Source organism: Tachyglossus aculeatus, chromosome X2 (genome assembly GCF_015852505.1).
Source record: "Tachyglossus aculeatus isolate mTacAcu1 chromosome X2, mTacAcu1.pri, whole genome shotgun sequence".
Lineage (NCBI taxonomy): Eukaryota > Metazoa > Chordata > Mammalia > Monotremata > Tachyglossidae > Tachyglossus > Tachyglossus aculeatus.
This window is the reverse complement of record NC_052100.1, coordinates 11,305,102-11,326,158: the sequence shown is the minus strand read 5'-3', so window position 1 is coordinate 11,326,158 and position 21,057 is coordinate 11,305,102. Positions and strand designations below refer to the sequence as shown.

At 50.5% G+C, this 21,057-nt stretch overlaps 1 protein-coding gene across 1 annotated transcript in view; it reads left to right on the top strand.

The window, feature by feature from the left end:
• The window catches only part of CARM1 (coactivator associated arginine methyltransferase 1), a gene marked incomplete at its 5' end in the record, with an annotated part of 80,530 nt that overhangs the window by 41,224 nt on the left and 18,249 nt on the right, over positions 1–21,057 (top strand). The window contains 4 exons of the mRNA XM_038770711.1: positions 1,952–2,056; positions 9,995–10,105; positions 10,939–11,116; positions 19,611–19,701. Coding sequence (XP_038626639.1) covers positions 1,952–2,056; positions 9,995–10,105; positions 10,939–11,116; positions 19,611–19,701 — 485 coding nt within the window. The remainder of the gene's footprint in view (positions 1–1,951; positions 2,057–9,994; positions 10,106–10,938; positions 11,117–19,610; positions 19,702–21,057) is intronic.

Genomic DNA, 21,057 nt, shown 5'->3' with positions numbered 1-21,057 from the left:
ATCTCTGAGATCAAAGGAGATGGCAGCCTGGCCATAGGCCTGTTTCAGAGCTTCTACTCCCAGCTCCGGCAAATGGTAGTTGAATTTTACTTCCTTTCTTCTCGGCCCTGAAGAAGCCTTACCCTGGAAAAGGCCCCCCTCGGGTCCAACACAGTCTTTGCTCGGTGCCTTCCCTTTCTACACTCACCGGGCCTTTGTTGCCATTGTTGCCCTACTGGGCCGAATGCGGCCGAACCGCTCGTGGACCGATTCCAGGCTGAACCGGCAGACCGACAACCAGGGCTTGAGACAGGCTTAATCTGGGTCAGGGGGCTCACTCGAGGCCCTTGAGGGTATGGCCACTTCCAACACCACCTGGCTTGTAAGGCTGAGGAACTTTAAATGCTTAGTAGCATCCTTGCACGTGCTTGGTAATCTCTTGGGTATGAATTGTTAGGGGCACCCTGTCACTCGTCGCCCGGGGACGGGCTTGTTCAGTAATCGGCGTGGCGAGAGAGAGAGAGAGGCCGGGGACAGAAAGCCTGAGTTTTATATAAAATTTATTCCGCGGGGTGACTTGAATTATTTAATGGTCTAGGCACAATGAATTGAAATTCCCTTTTGGAAGGAATGTGATTAATTAGTAATATTAGAGCTTTTCTAATGGGAGGAACACAGTCATACGTAAGTCGCACGTGGGTGAGTTGGCTAGCTCTCACCCATGTGCACTTCTCACTCGGGAAGAATCCACATGCTTTCTCACTCGGGAATAATCTGTGTGCTTTCCCACACAGGAAGAATCCACTTACTTTCCCACATGAGAGGAATGCACTTAATTTCCCTCACGGGAGGAGTCCACTTATAACAATAATAATCATAATAATAGTGGCATTTATTAAGTGCTTACTGTGTGCAAAGCACTGTTCTAAGCTCTGGGGAGGTTACAGGGTGATCAGGTTGTCCCATGGGGGGCTCACAGTCTTAATCCCCATTTTACAGATGAGGGAACTGAGGCCCAGAGAAGTGAAGTGACTTGCCCAAAGTCACGCAGCGGACAATTGGCGGAGCCGGGATTTGAACCCATGACCTCTGACTCCAAAGCCCGAGCTCTTTCCACTGAGTCATGCTGCTTCTCACTTATGTTGCCCGTCCGCAGCGGGGCACCCGGCTCCCACCCACGAACGTTTGGCGAGACACTCACCCGTCCCGCAGCCCTTTCCTCAGTGTGTTGGTCCTAGTTGCAGAACGGGCGTCTGGCCTTCTGGGCAGAGAAAGACACTTGGGCTGCTGCGGCTGCTGCTGCTGCGTGTCTCGGTGTTCTGCCACGCAGAAGGTCAGAGGCGACGGGTATTTATCACCTGTGCTCCTAGGCCTTTCCAGCTTCTGGCCTCAGTTTATCCAATCTCTGCCCTCCCCCCTCCTCCGTACCTAATTTGATTGGCACGGAGGCGAGGGATACCTTCTGTAGTCCCGGCTTGGCCGTAGCAGTTTTGGTTGTGTCGGCGGTATCCCACCCTCATTTCCGAGTTCCACCTGATGGCTCAGGTGGTCACGAGATAGCGTTTGACAAGATGGCCTGTAACCCAGGTTCACCTTGGGACACACCCACTAAGGCTACCAGACACGGGCAAAGCGATGCCCACGTACGTCTGAGTCCTGAGCATTGGCAGTCAGGTTGGACTCAGACACAAGTCCAAAAGAAAAACCCATGTAAAGACCGGCACGATCCTACACTCTCGGTACCCGGCCCCGGCTGGGACCCAGAATCTCGGCCCCCACGGCTCTCAAATGCCGGCAAGGAGCAGTGCCGCTGAGCTGCCACCCTGGCCTTCTGATGTGGGAGAAAGTGGGGCAGATGGGTGGTGGAGGTGGTAGGGATATAATGCTCTTTATTTTGAAGGGCTGATTCGAAGTGGGCCAAATGCATATACACATGTATTGACAGTTGTGCGTTGTGCGTTGTGTGTTGTAGTTTTATGGCTACCTGTCACAGCAACAGAACATGATGCAAGATTACGTTCGGACGGGGACTTACCAACGGGCGATCTTACAGAACCACAGTGATTTCAAAGACAAGGTGAGAATCGGGGCAGAAACCGCCCCACCTCGTCTCGGGGCCCAGAGCCGCAGTTGTAATTTAGGAGGAGCCCGGGAAGCTATGCCAGGATGAGGGAATGGAAAGGCCGACGAGCTCGTGGATGAGGGAGACTTTAATGTCCGAGGAAGCTGTTGGGAGGGAGGGGGGCGGTGAATGGGGGAAGCGTGCTTGGGCAAGAACAGGGTGATAATGTTACTTCCAAGAAGTTTCTTCCATCTGTCCCTTTTTGTCTTTCATTCAGTGGACGTCAGCTACAGGGAGGCTTTCACTCACTCTTCTTCCCATTCAGTGTGGTACAGAGCACCTGCTCTGGTTTGTATTGAAAACCAGCATGAGACCTGAAAAAACTAAGGCTAACCCAACAAGTCAGGCCCCTCCGGTGTTTGTGTTGGATTTTAATTGACACCCAGACCCTAACCAGCGAGAGGTAGCTAAACCAAATAGCGGATATTTCCGTTGTCCCTCATCCAAGAACCCTCGGGGGTTTTCTTTTTTCTTTCCTTTTTTTTTTTTTTTTCAAGTTCTCATTCTTTTAAACTGGCTCCGCTCAGTACTTGAATATCAGAATCGGCATTTTTTTTTTTTTTGAGAGCCTGCCGGGTGCAAAACACTGTACTGAGGGCTTGGGAACAGACAAAAGAAATAAAAGACTGCAGGACTAATTAGACTTTCAGTCTAATACTATGGGGGCAGGGACACAGAAGATGTACATTGACACAAACCAAGCTCGCTTTCTGAAATGCTGAGCATTGGCTCTAAGCATGTGATTTCTAAAAACGATGTTTGTTACAGGCAGTGGCAGTAAGCTATAATTGCAGTAAGGTGGCATTACTGATTTGATCTTGGCTCATGTTTGATGATAAACACGGTGTGGAGCAACTAATGGAACATCCTGAGTTGTGTGTTAATTGAAAACGAACATTGCTCTCCAGCAGCTGCAAGACTCTTCGCCCTCCAACAATTTTCAAGTGTGTTTAAGGGAGATGGGAGTTCAGTCTCACTGGCCCTCTTTTCAAATTGTCCCGGGTTCTTTACTGACCTCATTGGCGTGACATTGATTCGTTAGGCTCACATGTACAACACGCATAAGAGAGAAGCAGCGTGGCTCAGTGGAAACAGCACGGGCTTGGGAGCCAGAGGTTATGGGTTCTAATCCCGGCTCTGCCACTTATCAGCTGTGTGACTTTGGGCAAGTCACTTAACTTCTCTGTGCCTCACTTACCTTATCTGGAAAATGGGGATTAAGACTGTGAGCCCCATGTGGGACAACCTGATTACCTTATATATCCCCCAGTGCTTAGAACAGTGCTTGGCACATAGTAAGCGCTTAACAAATACCAAAGTTATTATTATTATTATTATTAAGGCCAGTATGTTGAATGCCAAAGCAAAACAGGATGATCCTGAATAAGAAAAGAAAATCCAAATAATTTCCCTGCAGTGTGGGTAAGTCACCTGGGCTCTTGGTTGGTGATCTCAGATCCTCAATGGGAACCAGCTACTGTCTATCCATCAATCTGTTGTATTTATTGAGCGCTCACTGTGTGCAGAGTGCTGTACTAAGCGCTTGGGAGAGTACAGTATAACAGAGTGGGTAGACACGTTTCCTTCCCACCATGAGTTTACAGTCTGGAGGGGGAGACAGACATTAAGTAAATAAATTACGGATATATACCCAAGTAAATGGGGCTGAGGGAGGAGTGAATAAAGGGAGCAAATCCAAGCGCAAGGGTGACAGAAAAGGGAGTGAGAGAAGAGGAAATGAGGGCTTAGTCAGGGAAGGCCTCTTGGAGGAGACGAGTCTTCAATAAGACTTTGAAGATGGGGAGAGTAATTGTCTGTTGGCTATGAAGATGGAGGGCATTCGAGGCCAGAGGCAGGACGTGGGCAACAGATCGGCAGCGAGATAGATGAGATCAAGGTACAGTGAGGTGCAGGCCATCAAAGGGAACCTCCTGCTCAGGTATCCAACAGAATGGAATAGAAGCAGTATAGTCTAGTGGATAAAGCACAAGCCTGGGAATCAGAAGGGCCTGGGTTGTAATCCTGGCTTTGCCACTTGTCTGACGTGTGACCTTGGGCAAGTCACTTAGCTTCTCTGTGCCTCAATTACCTCACCTGGAAAATGGGGATTAAAACCGTGAGCCCCATGTGGGATAGAGATTGTGCCCAACCTGATTAGAGCCTATTTACCCCAGCGCTTAGAACACTGACTGGCACATAGTAAGTACTTAATAACTACCACTTAAAAAAAATGGAATGGGGACCTCACCTACTACCATACGGTAGTTGGACTCTTTCTGCTTCTATGTCCCAGAGCCGGCTGAGGTTTGAGCTGGGGCTCACCCTTCTGCAACGAACTTGGTTTCTTCCTGCCACCCATCGTACTTTTCTGAGCCACTGTGACTTCGACGGGCAGTGAATTGCGAATGAATCATCATACACTTGTTTTCTAGAAGGACCTCTTGCGGGATGAATGTGTGTGTGTGTGTGTGTTTGTGTAGTGTGTAGTGTGGGGGGTCCTGTGATGATCCCAGATCATTGTTTAAGGTGAATTAGCATCCTCATAATCCTGGTGCCAGGAGCTGGGTTTGTCTTGATAGTTTGTCATCATAATTTCAAACGCTGTAATAGCCATGAGAGAAAGACGACACTGGCAGTGTGCTTGGCTGTCTTCGTGAACCTTTTTCTTGGCAGCATAAAGCAGGATTTATTTCAGTACTATATTTTTGAATCTGCTGTAGTAGAGTCATGTATTCCTTTGACGCCATAAGAACAGGGGTGTGAAAAGGGAAAACAAAACTTAAATGTGGGGCGTAAAGCCCTGCTTTACCTACCACCCAGCAGAATTTGGTGTTTCTTAAGTTGTATGGTGATCGAGGTTTGATTGGTCTACCCTGATGTGGGAAGAGCCGTGACCCTCAGGTAGGAAGTTCAAAATCATTCTCCTCATCAGTCGTATTTATTGAGCGCTTACTGTGTGCAGAGCACTGTACTAAGCGCTTGGGAAGTACAAATTGGCAACATATAGAGACAGTCCCTACCCAACAGTGGGCTCACAGTCTAAATTCTCCTGTCACTAACCAAAGGGTAGGACCTAAGCCAACAGATTGATTTAGGCTTTCCCCTCGTGGAATATGGATTAGAGGTCCAAGGAGTAGCAAGGAATTTCTGGGTCCTTTGGGGATTCTCAGTCGTCAGAAATAGCAGAAAAGCAGTGTCTCCTAGACAGAGCAGGGACATAGGAGTCAGAGGACCCGGGTTCTAATCCCACACCACCACTTACCTGCTAAGTGACCTCGGGCAAGACACTTCACTTCTCTGGGCCTTACTTTCCTCATCTGTTCTCCCTCCTAGTTAGATGTGAGCACCGTGGTCAGGGGCAGGAACCGGGTCCAACCTGTTTGTATTGTATTGTGTCTATCCCAGTGCTTAGTTCAGTGCTTGGCACATAGAATGCGCCTAACAACTACCGCAGTTATTGTTAATAGAGGCAGTGACGAGCTTCTCCCATCCTGACCCACTCCGGGACAGAACCTGGGCAGTCCCTTTCACCCTCCCTTGTGACTTCTTTCACTCAATCCGTGGTATTGTGTGCAGGACACTATACTAAACGCCTGGAAAAAATAATAGTACAGTAGAATTGGTAGACTCGATCCCTGCCCACAGGGAGTTTACAATCTACAAAGGGGAGACAGACATGAAAAGAAATTACAGATGGGGGAAGTAGTAGGGTATCAGTGTGGTTTAGTGGAAAGAGTCTGGGCTTGGGAGTCAGAGGTCGTAGGTTCTAATCCCGGCTCCGCCAATTGTCATCTGTGGGACTTTGGGCAAGTCACTTAACTTCTCTGTGCCTCAGTTACCTCATCTGGAAAATGGAGATTGAGACTGTGAGCCCCACGTGGGACAGCCTGATTACCTTGTACCAGCCCCAGCTCTTTGAACAGTGCCTGGTACACAGTAAGCACTTAACAAGTACCATTCATTATTATAGGAACATTTTAGAAGTCCTGTGGGGCTGGGATGAGTATCCAAGTGCTTACAGGGTACATAATGACGACTCTTTGAGCTTGTCCAATCGGCGGATCAAGACAGTCAGGAATTAGACTCGTTCTGCAGCCTGTGGGTTTTGCAGACAGTGGAATCTTTCAGTTGCTGCAGTCTCGGGAGCAGGCATTTGCTGGCCATGTCCAGCAGTCAATAGTATTTACTGAGCACCTCATGTGGGCAAAGCACTAGACTGAACACTTGGCAGAGTACAATAGAGTTAGTTTGGCGTGATCCCTGCCATCAAGGACCTTTTAACGTAGCAGGAGAGACGGCCACTAAAATAATTTGCGGATAGGAGGAGGAAGGAGAAGGGAATATGGATTTAAGTGAGTGCTGAAGTAAAAGGGTGGGTAAAATAGGTCCGGAAATGCTGAGATTAGGAGTTGGGTGGGCGGTAGCCCAGGGCGGACAGAAATTAATCGGGGAAGGCCTCCCAGAGGCAATGGTTTCAGAAGGGCTTTGATGCGATGGTAACGATAATAATAATTGTTGTATGTGTTCAACAATTACTACGTTCCGAGCACTGTGCTAAGAGTTGGGGTAGATATAGAATAATGAGATTGGACACAGTCCCTGGCCCAGCGAGGCTCACAGTCTAAGGGGGAGGGAGAACAGGTATTTCAGCTCCATTTCAAGGATGAGGAAACTGAGGCCCAGGGAAGTGAAGGGACGTGCCCAAAGTCACCCAGCAGGCTAGTGGGGGAGTGAGGATTAGGACCCAGGTCTCCTGGCTCCCAGGCTCGTGCACTGTCCACTAGGCCAGTTGTCTGCCGGACGTGAAGAGGGAGGGAGGACATGAGCAAGGGATCAGGGACAGGAGAAACGAGAAGGAGGCCCAGGGAGCAAGTTAGCTGGAGAGGGAGGAAGGAAGGAAGGAACAAAGAGGTGTGAGCTGGGCTAGAATGGAAGAAGAGTGGGAATGAGTCAGAGGGAGAAAGCTGCCATAATGCTCTAAAGCACACGGGCAGGAGTTTCTGCTTCTTGCGGAGAGGAACGGCATCCCATGGAGGTTTTTGAGGAGTAGGGAGACGGGTGCAGGACCCCAGTTTAGCAAAGTGATCAGAGCAAGCAGAATGAAGTATGGACCAGAGAGGGGAGCAGTTGGAGGCAGGAGGACCGGTGAGGAGGCCGATGAGGGGAATTAAGCCGGGATAGGACAAGGGCCTGGACCGGTGTGAGAGTCTGGCTATTTGGATGGAAAGGACGGGGTGGATCCTGGAAATGTTGTGGAGGAAAAACATGACAGGATTTAGTGACAGACCAAATATGGGGCCTTGAGAGAGTGGGAGGAGTGCCGGAAAATGCCATAGTTGCCGGTTTCAGAGACAGGGCTGGTGATGGTGGTTTCAATTGTGATGGGAAGGAAAGTTAGGTGGAAGAGAGAATTTGAGAGGGAAGATGAGTAGTTCAGCTCTTTCTGTGTTATGCATTACCTTCGTTTCAGACCCGTTCTGGGTGCATTAAGGCAGGTTAACGTTATTTCTTTACACTTAGCCATTGCTTTTCCTTGGCTGCATACAACAGCGTCATCCTTTTGTCCAACAGAGATATCACTTTCCCTCTGCCCAAAGAATTTCTCTTGGAAATACTTGCCTTCAGTAGGGGGCATGCTTACTTGCCTTTAGGAAATTCAGTATAATTGAAGTTTTGTCCCTCAGTGACTGACTACCTTTTGTGGTAAGGCTTTTGCATCGCTTGGTCAGAACCGTAGCAATGTTTGCTGACTGGGCTCTGCCTTTGGGGGGAAGCAGCTTCTTCCTTTGGCACCTTTCCCCACCAGCCCTTCAAAGAAAATGGTTCAGATTCCCAGATTTTTTTTCCATTGGCAATCGAGCTGAGGGGCAGGGGGAGGACGAGGGCGAGGTGTCAAGCGCTTAGTACAGTGCTCTGCACACAGTAAGCGCTCAATAAATACGATCGAATGAATGAATGACTGAGACTGTCCGCTTCAGGCATTTCTCTTTTAAGTAGTTAGGCTCAGAGGGCTGGATTTCCTGACCCCCCAACAGGAAGTGAAAATTGGGCCACAGTGGGAAATCCTATTTCCTAAATTCCACGGGAGCTAATTATCTGGGGTAAATTGATTTGTATGGTTGGTTGGAAGCCAAAACCAGATTCTTGCCAGCACAAGCATTGTCCCGTTCCTCAAAATATTGTAATAGAGAAGCTAGAAGGAGGGGACTGCTGAGGCAGATTTCTACCTAGTGCCACTTTAGCTCTTTTATTTTTGTGGCACCAGTATCGGTCTCTGGCATAAAAATCAGCCTGAGCCTCTGACTATCACAGGCAAACAGCTCTGGGCTCCTCTACCGTCTTCCTAATTAGAGCAACCAAATGCTGCTCAGTTGAAGGAGTAGTAACTCTCGACCACACTGAAGTCTGCTCGCTTTCCTCCTTTTCGTCGGGCATAGCCGAAATTAGTCCAGCCTGCTCAGTGTCCAAATGGCAGGCACAACGTCCCTTCCATTATCTTTCCTCCTAAAGGATCCTAATGCACTTAAACAATCTCTTCCCCACTGCAGTGCAGCTACATCCAGGGCGCAGTAGGGCATCTTGCTCCCTGGATGGGATTGGTAAAGCACTGAGACATTATTGGATAAAAGGCAGCGAGGTTGGGGGACGTTTTGGCCAAGTTCCCCGTCGAGTCTCAGTGAAAAGAAAGCTGCCTTTTGGTCTCAGTCCAAAGTGGTCACACAGAAAAGTGCCCTGGGCAGTGTTCTGTCTTGAGGTAGGAAGGAGCAGAACTGTGGTGCGGAGTGTTTATCAGTTGCTTTTGATCGGGTCATAAAAAGAGCGGAAGTTTTCAACCTTATGTCTTCGGCCAACTGAACAGGTGAGAAAGGGAGAAGGAAGATCTGGAGGTATGCGGCAGTAGTCGGAGCATTGATTGACCACCCGTTGGGTGCGATCGATGACACTAAGCACTTGGGAAGCACAAAAGAAGCAAGTGACACATTCCTAACCCTCCAGGTGCTTCCCCTCTAATGGGAGAAGCAGACATGAGAAATATTTACAAATGGAGTAATGGAAGAAAGTAATAGAGTAGCCAATGCCCAGAAATGCTCAGGATGGATATAGTTTAGGGCACAAGTGGGTTTGTATGACTTGGTGCCGGAAAGTAATCGGGGAAGGCTTGTTGGAGGAGGTGGGATTTTAGGAGGGCTTTAAATGTGGGGAGAGCTGTGGTCTGTCAGATGTGGGGAGACACAGCGTTGGGCGAGGGGATGGGGGGGCGGGAGAGTTGAGAGAGAGGTCCAGCTAGAAAGGAGCTCGAGAGGAGCAGAGAGAACGGGCTGGGGAGTAGCAGTAAAGCGAGCAGATGTGTGAGATGGGGCGAATTCGGTTGCGGACCTTGAAGCTGAGAATGGGGAGTTTGTGTTGGAGGATTGCACGGAAATTTTGTTCACTTCTCCGACCGCGAGTGTTTTCAGTTCCCACTTTGGATAGAAGACTGAGGGCGTCCTCCTAACCGTGTGCCTCTCTAGAGAAAACGGGGTGCCGTGTCAGAGAAAAGGCTGTGCCCGGGCGCGGGGTGTCACTCGAGCCACGCATACTGTAACGCAAGTTTTCCTTATCCAGGGGCTCACCAAGAACGTAGCCTCCACCTTGGGGGAGAAGTAAGTGTGAAACTGGGCTCCAGTGCTTTGTACTGCGCTCTGCAGCCAGTAAGCGTTCAATAACACTTCTAGACCGTGAGCCCATTGTTGGGTAGGGACCGTCTCTTTCTGTTGCCGATTTGTACTTCCCAAGCGCTTGGTACAGTGCTCTGCACACAGTAAGTGCTCAATAAATACAATTGACTGATTGAATGAACCTCTCTGATGGACTGATTATGACTTCCAGTAACTCTTTTCCCCTCTTTCTCAGATCGTACTAGACGTTGGCTGCGGCTCTGGTATCCTGTCGTTTTTTGCGGCTCAGGCTGGAGCTAGGAAAATCTATGCAGTGGAGGCAAGCACCATGGCTCAACACGCAGAGGTCAGTGGGTCGGCCGAAGCGCCCCGGGAAACTCGGGTGGGGCTCTTGAGGCCTGGTAGCCTTGAAGGGAGCAAGAGGGGCTTTCTGGGGGATTGATGAGAGAGATTGATATCACGTATACCGCGTATTCCCTCTTCTTTGACCGAAAAGCAGTCGAGGTGGGACGTTCTGGCCATTGGTTTGAATCCCAGTGTTGACTGGGCTGGATGCTTGGAGCTCTGCCCTTAAATTGTACGGCCCCGGGCTCTCTGGCGACAAGGGCTTCCATGTGTAGGAGGTGGCTTTTCACCTCTCCTCGGCGTGCACGTGGATTTCAAATCACCAGTCTCTCCCTGTCTCCCGTAAGGGGTCTGGGACCGGACAGTCAGAACTCCCCACCTGTCCGGTCAAGAAACTTAGCCTCAGTTCTTCGTTAAGGTGTGTTTTCTTGTATGTGTTTTGGCTAGAACATGGTTAAGGAATTGGGGGAATGTTTTTTCTGACCGCGTCAGTCAGAATAAGATGGCAGAGGGATCGGTTGCGTGCGTGCCTGCAGCATCGGTCGAGGCGCGCGAACTGTAACTCAAGATTTCCTTAACAGAGGGTTCCTCAAGAACATAATGGCTGCGTTGTAGAAAAACTGACTGTAGTAGGCTAAAGGGAATTGCAGCTTTTTGTTGCTGGGCTGAGAGTTTCTGTTTTTGATAAGGACCAAATCAGCAGGGGTTTGGCAGAACTCACGTTTCAACCTCCGAGCTGGTTGGTCCAAGTGGATGTTTCACCCTAAGGTTGTCATTCCCTGATTTTTTTTTTTTCTTCCCCTATCCTCCCCACCCTCCACTTCCCGATAATAGGTTTTAGTAAAGAGTAACAATCTTACAGACCGAATTGTGGTCATTCCTGGAAAGGTGGAAGAGATCTCACTTCCTGAACAGGTGGACATAATCATCTCTGAGCCAATGGGGTACATGCTTTTCAATGAACGCATGTTGGAGAGTTATCTGCATGCCAAGAAATACCTGAAGCCCAGTGGTAAGTCTGCCATTTCGGGGTTTGATGTACTCATGGAAATTGCCCCAAGCTTCCTTCCCTCCTTCGGGAACAGGGCAGTGCAAGAGCAACTCCGTTAGGGATTCAGTCGAAGGCTGCGTGACTCTCCATTTCAACGAGGTCATTTGAAATTCCTTTTTACAAGCTTAAAAATGCCATCGTTTGCTGTCTGAAGCGTTATCTATGCTGTGATCATTTTGTTTCTTCTCCGCTGTGGGTTTGGGAGTGGGGAGTGGTCCGGAGGATTGATGGAAAACTCGGGGTCTTGGCATGAGAGATTTGCATTTTGGGGTGCCCTGGAGCCAATCTGATGCATCTCCAGTTGATGGTGGATGTTTTCCTTGTATAAGGGTATTGCACCCACCTTGGCAGGTCTGTAGGACAGTGGGGCCAGCTGCCGATTTGGTTCCTAACCTAGGAAATGTGATCCCTTCTTAAACCGCTACAAGTGATTGTTTTGTTGGTGGGGCCAGGGATAGGAAGGTTCCTTTGTGATGTTTGGGTATGTTGGCTTCCTTGGTTTTTTTTCGGTAGTCTGATTTAGCTTTCCAACCCCCCCCCCCCCCTTTTTTACCAACTAAGTCCTCCTCCACTGACCCCACGAGTCCCATCAGCAGTTGGAACAGAGGAGGCAACAAAGTGGAGTTTGCTCAGGGAGCATTGCCTCCTCGAGGCCAGCCTTCTAAGGAAAAGCCACAGCGGCCTCAACTAGTCCCATTTTATACCAGTTGGCGCAACCTTTTTGCCCATTGGAAAGTTCCCAAAGACGGGCCCTCTGTGGGCTTCGCCCCAAGTTGACATCAGGGTTTGTTAATCCTTTTCGTTCAGCTGTCCCAAATGAAAAAGCCTACTGAAGCCCATGGGGGCGAGGAGGGAACATTCAGTGCACTGTTTTCTGAGTTAGAGACCTTTCCCCGCCCCCCCTGACCTTTTCTTTAACTCTAGAAGCAGTAGGTGAAGGGGCCTGGCAGACCAGCCCGAGTTCCCCAGCAGTGGCCCCGGGGTCCATAGTCCCAACCCTGGTGAATTTGTGAAATTCACAGAGCAGTGTCACTTTGGAGTTCAGGTGAGCGCAGGCACCTGAAACTCATTCTGTCGCCCACATTTGAGGGACAGTAGCAGCGCCTCGGAAATTCAAGATGAGTTTGCCTATCCAGGGAGGGAAGATTGGTCTGGGAAGGGAAGCCTGATTCCGTTTGATCAATCTCCACTTCAGTCAATCAGTCGGTTGTATTTATTGAACACATACTGTGCAGAGCACTGTACTGAGCACTTGGGAGAGTACAATATAGCAGAGTTGATACACATTCCCTGTGCACAGCAACTTTACAGTCTTGGGGGACTTCAAGACGGTTAAGCTGATGGATTAAACGCCCCAGTGAATGTCATCGTCCCCGTTCCTACCGTATCGTTGGCCCAGTACAACAGAAGCCAAAGACACGATTCCTGCTTCCAAGGGGCTTACGGTCTAACGGGGAAATAGACACAAAATTCTGTACAAATAGTTGGGAGCAAGGGGAAAAAAATAGCGACAGAGTTGGTAATAGCCATAATATGGAAAAACAAATAAATAAGTAAACAAATAAAAGAATAACTGGGTTGCTAGAAGCCTAAGTGGGGAAGCAGTGTTTTCTGGCCCCTTGCCCTCAGTGATTAAGAGGGGAAAGGTACTGCCAGTAGAATGTGTGCTTAAGTTGTTTTTGCAGCCATGGGGCTGTTTTGTGCTGAGCCATCCACACTCTCTTACCTCAGAGTCCGAGTTGCCAGAGGGTTTCTTCCATTTTCTTGCGAATACCAGCGGGGAGGAAACCAAACCCGAAAAAACCACGAGTGAAAAATAAACACACAGTTGTCCTCCACAACTAAAACCAGAGCTGAGTCAGGAAATAGGAACAACAGAGCAGGACACAGGCAGGCAAGGGCAGTGCAGCGTTCCCGGACTAACTAAAGGCCGATTTGGAGGGCCTGATCCCCCCCAATTGTCCGACTGGGAAGACAATTCTCCCTTCTCCCCGCTCCCCCCAGCTATCGCTCCGATGAGGAAAGACCTCTACGAAACGAGGCGCATCTCCGTGAGCCCTGGAAAGCTTGTGCTGTAGTACTCACCTGCTGTGACGTTGCACTCACGCATAGAAGCCATTCCTTCCGGCACGGCAATGCCCTCTGTGTCACCGACCAGGCTTGTGCCGTTGGATGAACGGAGAGAGAGCCCCCGGGGTGGTGCTGGGGGCTGGCGGCGGGGTGGGGAGCTGGAGGGGGAAAGAAAGAGAGAGAGAAACCAACAAGTCCAGAGGGACAGCAGCAGTGGAAAACAGTAAGTAGATCACTGGCCTTGGAGTGGCACATTGTGAAACCACTCCCCAACTGCACCTCATCGTTCGCTCTATTCTGTCTTAATTCTCTGCCAGCAGTCCGGTTATGCTAATTTCCGTTACCTAAAGAAAAACGGGTTGATCATTATCTCCAATATAAATAATAGGCCCTAAAAACGATCATTACGCTATTGAGTAATGTTAGTTTCTTACATCAGTAGTTCCTGGGTTCAATAGAAAACTGGCAGAGTGGAATCTGGTGTCTTTCCCCCTCAGATTCTCATACTGGAAGGTAAGGAAATGGTTATGGTAGTTTTTCGGTGTGTGTTTAGAATCTCAAGGCTGAAATTTTCAGCCGCACCTAGTCAAGTTCAGTTCAGACCAACACTGGTAGAGTCTGCTCTTAAAATACGGATTAGAACTAGGAAGATCCAGGAGATTCCTGAAGCAGCCACTTCCCGCTGTGGGTTCAGGACCACTTAAATGAGTAGCAATATGGCTGATATGCACGTGCTGCGGGAAATGACTAGGGAAGATGGGACCCGGCATTCCAAGTAGGAAACACGTGTAGTCTCTTCCACCGAAGCAGCGGCTGCTACTTCCGTGGGCTGCCGGCTTCAGGGACGAGAGCGGGAGGGTTTAGCTGGGCCGGGCCAGGGGAATCGGTGAAATAGCGTGAGGCAGTCAGCTAACTGAGTCCTCCTTCAGGTCAGATCCCAAGCCCTAGTTAATTTTATCTCGTGTAATTGAACTGTGGGTCCCTCCTCTCACTCCCTTGCCCTTCCACCCCTCACTCTTGTCAGCCCCCCTCCTCCCCGCCTTCCCCACTGCTTCTCTGGCTTTAAATATAACCCCGTAGCGGCATATGTACCCAAGCTTTTGCAGGCTGAGCAATGGCTTCTCTCAATGTGCTCCCAAAGGCTCTTGGACTGACTTGTAGGGCCCTCTCCTGGCAGCAGCTCAGAGCAAATCCGAATCTTCCACAAAAACCGACCATTTGGCTGAGAAGAAGGAGCTCCCTGCCATCCTCTTCGGGCAGATTTGGCATATGGCCCGCGTAGGAGCCCAGTACCACCGAGCGTTCCTCGTCTCCAGATAAATCTGGCCCACCTGAGGAGATATCGGCTATAACTTTTCTGTTCTTCACAGGCATCCTCTTTGAAGGAGGACCTTGGACTCTCAGTCAGATAGAATCCTATCTGCCCCAGAATAGTTCGGCCTCTAACGATCTTGTTGCAGACATTGACGCGGGAACAAAATGGTGGTTCGCAGCGCAGCGATTTTAAATATGATTAAATTGCGTTCCAGCCCGTCTCCCCGGGAATCTTGAGACATTTGCACCTCCCCTCCAATGCAGCGGTCCTTTTCCTGCGGCTGTGGTGCGCTCCCTGCGATCCATACAGTCAGTCCAGGGAAGTAACTAGCAAATGGGAGGGGCGGGTGGTTGTGAGAGGACTTATCTGTGTGGAAGGATTGGAAATTAAACAGAAGCCATTTTGTCAGCACAGGCAGTCTTGAAATTTGTGTTGCTTTGATTATAAGCAAAGTGACTTGTGTGGTCTCGGGGACATTTTAAATTGCCCTGCGGGTGAAACGGTTCCAAAATCTTCCATGGTGGAAGCAGCTAACTGCTCTGTTGAATTCTGTTAATCTACCTCCTCACCCCCATAGGTGTAGCTCGTGATTCGTTAGCACCATCTGTGTCTATTCTAGAACCAGCAAGCAGCTGGTTCATTGGTGAATTGCATGACTAGTCAGGTTGACTAGGAGACTAGTTCCTTGCTAGGAAAGCTACATTATAAGGCCGCTGCCAGTCTCCTTTTTCATGGCCCACCCTCCCGCCCAAGAGTCTTGAAAGATGACCGTCTGCAGTTGCCTACCTTAATTTGGGACTGGGCTGTAGACTGCATGAAACCTGATCCTCCACATTTGAAGTGGAGGAAAAATTCTGAATTTTGCTATTTGGAGACAGTTTTCCTTTGCCCCTGCCAATGTACTTGTCTCTGGTTCAGTTTAACCGTTTTGCAGCCACTGCCAATCATGACCCCTGAACTCTGGAATTCACGTTTTCCCAATTCTCCTCAAGGTACTTGGTTTCAGACATCCCTAGATTTGGTGTCATTTTGGGCTGGCGGGGTAAAGGCCGGGTCCCTTTATCTGTGCTTGCTGCCCCCACCCTATGTGAACGGACCCCCATTATAAGGTAGTGGGTTGAGGCTTGCTTTAATTGAAGACACATGCCTGCTCCTCCATGCACTCCTGAAGAGGTGGGATAAAAGCTGCACACAAAGACTCTAAGGGAGCAGTTCAGCCTCAGAGCCCCCAAGCACCAGGGAGTGATGTTCATTTTCCAGCTCTGCCCTGGGGCTTGCATTAGCCCCTTTCCTCATTTCCCCACGTGACACAGTGGGGAAAAGGACCCGGCCTCTGAAGAAGCCCATTAGTTACTATAAGAGAAGCTCTAGCGAGGGCACCAACCAATTCCCCTTGCTTTTCCAACTGTAGGCTGCGTAGCCCAGAGATGGCTTGTATTCTGGTGGTTTGGGAGGAGCAAGAGAACGCACCAGGAAATTCCCTCCTTTTCCTGGTGGCACTGAGTTTGTGTGACCACTGTGTTTTTTGGGAGTCGTATGGAGTGGTGGGGAAGGAGCTCCCCCGGGCCTGATTTTAATTCCCCTCATTCATTCCTGCCAGCAGCAGCTGAGTGGCGAGCGGGCCTTTGCCCTCCGTCGCCGTTGTTCGTTAGGGTCCCGACTCTTGTCCTTTGGTGGTGACGAGGGCTTTAGGGCTGCCCTTTCATATTACATCTGAAACCGGATCAGAGAGGGTTGATGCCGAGGCATTGATTTCACCAGCTGTTTCCCCTTGAAGCGGTCACTTTGAAAGCAGAGGAAATGGATGCACATCTGTTTGTAGTCGTGGAGGAAATTAATGACCCAGATTTCCCCCCCTCCAAGTCCCCTAACAGCTCAGGCTGTGCCCAAGGTGTTATTTCACTGACCCGTATGGGGGCAGGGGGGCGGGGGAAAGGAAGCTGGCGGGAGAGGAGGTGGACGGGTCAGAAGAGGAATGTTTGCTGAAAATCCTGTGCCTTGATAGGGCTTTGATTTCAAAGCAGAAGCAGTGTGGCCTAGTGGATAGAGCCCAGGCCTGGGAGTCAGAAGGACTTGGGTTCTAATCCCGGCTCTGCCACTCATCTGCTGTGTGACCTTGGGCAAGTCACTTCTCTGGGCCTCAGTTCCCTCATCTGTAAAATGGGGGTTCAGACTGTGAGCCCTAGGTGGGACCGGGACTTTGTCCAACCTGATCAACTTGTATCTATCCCGGGGCTTAGTACAGTGCCTGGTGCTTAGTAAGCACTTACCAAATACCATTAAAAAAAAAAAAGTGGGGCAGGGTGAATAACGAACCTGAAGCCTTGTCCCTAAGGGGGCCAGTTCTCAATCAGACCCACGCCCACGGGATGTGACACTTTGTCCTCCAACCAGGTTTGTGGGTGAACGGGGGAGTGCAGTTCATTAGGGTGGGTGGGATGTAGTGTCCAGGCACATAAGAGGCTGAGTTTCACCTAGAAATGGACTCTGCTGAGGAAATCGATCAGTGGTATTTGTTGAGCACTTATTGTGTGCACAGCACTGTCTTAGTGCTCAAGAGAGTGCGATATAACAGAGCCAGTAACAGTCTAGAGGAGGAAACAGACACTGAAGTAACAGACTGGTATGTACGTTAAGTGCTGTGGGGCTGAGAGTGGGGTGAACATCAAGTGCTTAAAGGGGACAGATCCAAGTGCAGAGGCGAAAGCCTAAGAGGATGCTTTCGGGCTTCTAGCTGGGTTAGCTCCTTCACCGTGAAATTTCCCCCTGGCCTGCTTCAGGGAACTCCCCGACTAGCGCTGGGCCTGAGAGCTCAAGAAACAGGGCGAGACCATACCGTGTCTTTGCTCATATGCCACACAAAGAAAAGCAGTGAATTGCCAAAGGAAGGCACAGTAAGAACCTCATTTTTATGTCACTGATAGGGCTTTGGGAATGACAGCGGGTGTCATATTGACGAATCCCACCCGAAAGTAGTCCGTCCCGAGGCTAAAACCCTCCTGTAGAAGCTTGCCCCTACCGATCGATCGTTCTGAGTCGAGAGACGAGATCCCTCGGACTCCGAGAGGCCCCAGACCTACCCGCTCATGGAGCCGGAGCCTCCGGGTTAACATCTGGAGGCCAGTTGAGAGATAACTTCCTGTAAACACAAGGGCCATTTGTTTATTGAGTTAGTACACACATGCATTCCTGTGGGGCTTGGTATGTGTTCCGTATATCCTGAGTGTTCCAGGTGGCTTGTGGTTTAATGAAAGCCAAAGAAGCAAGACAGGGGTTCAAGTGGACCAGTCCCCCCAAACCCCAAAGCTGTTTTTATGTTCTTTAACTGGGGTTTTGTTGGCTCTCTAATCTCGGGCTTGTAGGATTGCACTCATCTACAGTTTGCACAGTTTGTAGGTCCCACCCCTCCGCTGGGCGGTGGCTCCTGAAATCTGTGAAGTTAGCCGCTTCACCTCTCACAGGTGACTTTGGCGTTCTGCTTCTGCTAGGGCAGATAACCCCCCAAAAGGACACAAACTAGAGGAAAGACAGTAGCCCCCCCCCGTCCCCCCCATTTAACCAGCACTGTTTTCCGCCAAGAGTTTGTCCCTCAGGGGGATGAACCCACCTATGCAACTCAAGGTAGCAACCAAGCCACTTCCTAGTCACCAGTGTCTGTCCGCCCGCCAGATCACATGATGAACTGGTGGATAGCCGATGTACCCCGAGCGGGCAGAGGTCGGGGGGCGGGGGAAGAGGACAGAGTGGGCAGGAGAGCTCTCCTTGTATGCCCAAGTGAAACATCGCTGGGGAAATGATGGCCAGGCAGGTCTAGACAGTCCACTGTGTCTGAGCTAGAGACCAACCCCGCTCTCCGGGCAGCTTGCCCACTTCCTCCAGGACAAGGAGCTGTCGCTTTTAGCACTGTAACTTTTTACTCTCCCTCCCTCGAAGAGGTAGGTGCCGGCTCGTTGGATACCATTCTGAGCTGGCCGAATGCCACGCTCACTTTCTCCGCCTCCTCCAGCATTTCCCTCTGCTGGCTCTCCATCTGCTCCAGCGCTCTAGATTAAGCTCCAGGCCCGTGTGCTGCCCAAACGTCTTGTTCTGGTTGCATTCAACACTAGCACTTTGGGTGGCGACTGTTCATTGAAGAACGAGCAGGGATAGTTAGGGTGAATGCGGCTGGTGCTTCCTCGAAGAGAATCAGTGCCATCACGTTTTCTTGTTGTCCACCTCCTGGCGAGTAGAAAGAAGGAAACCGTCGGGGTGTCATTGGCACCAAGGGGTGCACCAAGGGCCAGGCGTCCCACCCTGCACGTGTGTGGAGGTTGTCACGTGCTGGCCAGGTTTCCCCTTTCCACTGGGGCATTTAGAAGGCAAATCACCTTCGGTACGGCCGGGGCCGTCCTTCAGTAGTGGGCAGTCTTTGGTGCCCCACGACGTCCCCGATCCGCGTTGGCACGAGCCTTGGAGCCTACAGACGTGAGGGGCTGCTGCCACCAAGTCCGACCGAGGCTCTGTCGGAGCAGCAGGAAGCAGGTACTCATAATGCTCCAGGGGAAGAAGAGGCCAGGCGTCGGAGACGCCCGTGCACTCTGATTCCGCTGCTTGCAGCCTGGCCGGCCAGTCCGGACTGGCTCGTGTCACTGGTGTCACCCATGCTGGCGTTCTGGTGCAGTTGATGCCCTTGGCACATTCCTCAGCGAGCTCGCTCCGTTAAGGAAGCCGGTTGGAGTAGCTGGGGAAAAACGCCTCCCCAGCCCTTTGCTACACGCTTCCGAGAGGTAAATGCCTCCGCTTCCGAGTCCAGGTGCGTTCCAGGACGCCCCGATAGCAGGGTTTGCCCGTGCCACGCGTTCCAGTCACATCTCTGTGTAAAATGCAGCTGGCATGCAGGTTGAGTGCTGGAAGGGCAGGGAAAGGAAAGGGGGTTAACTCTGAACCCTGAGAATCCTGGGCACCGATACAAAAAAAAAAATCCATGTCTGAGGAATTTCTTCCCCTGGGGTATTGGCAAAGCTGTCCTAACGTAAGATTCTCTCCTTGTCCCCCTCTTCCACCTCCTCCCCCCATCTCCTTCCATCCCAGGCAATATGTTTCCAACCATCGGGGATGTTCACCTTGCTCCATTCACAGATGAGCAGCTCTACATGGAACAATTCACTAAGGCAAATTTCTGGTAAGTCCCTCTTCTGCCCTAAAGCAGCGTGGCTGCCAGCTTTCCCAAAGAGTGTTGGGCCACTGGGTTCCGAGAGGCTGAGGGTTGGAGATTTACTGTGGAAAACATTCGGCTCCTTGGATGTGTTTGAGAGTTCTTGCCACAACTGGCTCGGGTTTTCAAGCCTGCAACTAGGTTCTCCGAGCCCACTGCTCTTCAGCCACTTCCTTACGTTGCCACTCAAACCCCTTCGCTTTTGTCTCTCTCTGTCTCTGTCTCTCCCCCCTCCACCGCCCACTCCATTCAAAGCAAAGTCCGAAATGTTTTTAGAGCGAAGCTAATTACCGCTCCCCTTTCGGGCGGCGACGGGACCGGAGACGAGACTCACCTGGGATCAGAGTTTCGTGGGCATGGAGCTCCCTCGATCCTCCCTGTCCCTCATGAGAGAGCCTCCGTGCTCAGCCAGAGTTCTGGGAGCGAAGACCCTAAGCATTTTGCGAGCTACCTTTTTATACCTCTCTTGCCTCTGCCAGCGTCCCCTTCTACTCCCACCCAACTGTGCCGCCCCCACGGAATTGGTACAGTTGACTTTGTCTCCCAGCTCCACCTGGGCCACATTACTCTAGGTGAAATCCAGTCAACGGTCCCTCTGTCTAGCTTTTCTTCTGGCTCATCGTCCGTCCTCAAGGGCTTCTTGCTCTTCCTTTATCAGCAGTTCTGCCTTGTCAGCTGGGAGTTTTGGTCTTAGAACCTCCCCTCCCGCAATGAGGTGGCTCCTCCTTCCGGCGTTATCCTCTCCCCCCATATTTCTTGTCTTCCAAAGAATGGAACAACCGTGCATAAATACGATTACCACTGCTGTAAGTTTATTCATTTGGTCTTTCCCGTGAGCCCACTTCTGCCACACCCGTAACGCTACCCATCAAGTTTAAGAGAGTTTAAGCAGCAGCGACCTAATTCATTGTATTCCTTCTTCACGTTCCTTAATCAAGGACCTCCATCCTCCCCCCGATGCCTAAATGTGGACTAGTTCTGGAACCAAATGCTCGGTTTGATCCTGCAACGTTTTGCCACTTCTTCTGCTGGTCTTCCTATCCCAGGAAACCAGCATTTGCTTTACAGGGGATTTTCAGCTTTGGCGTGTCAAATTTGCATCGGTTTATGCCTGGCATCCTGACTGAACCTTTATCCAAATGGTTTCTTTCAAGTGTCTGTGACCCAGTGGGGAGTTTCTAGAGCAGCCATCCTCCCCGCTCAGTTCTGAGCTCTGCTATCTATTGATTATGTTCCAGCCTTATTCTCAGCGGTCCCCCGCTTTTGTAATCCAGCAATGGTATTTCTGGAGAGCTTACTGTGTGCAGAGCACTGTACTGAGCG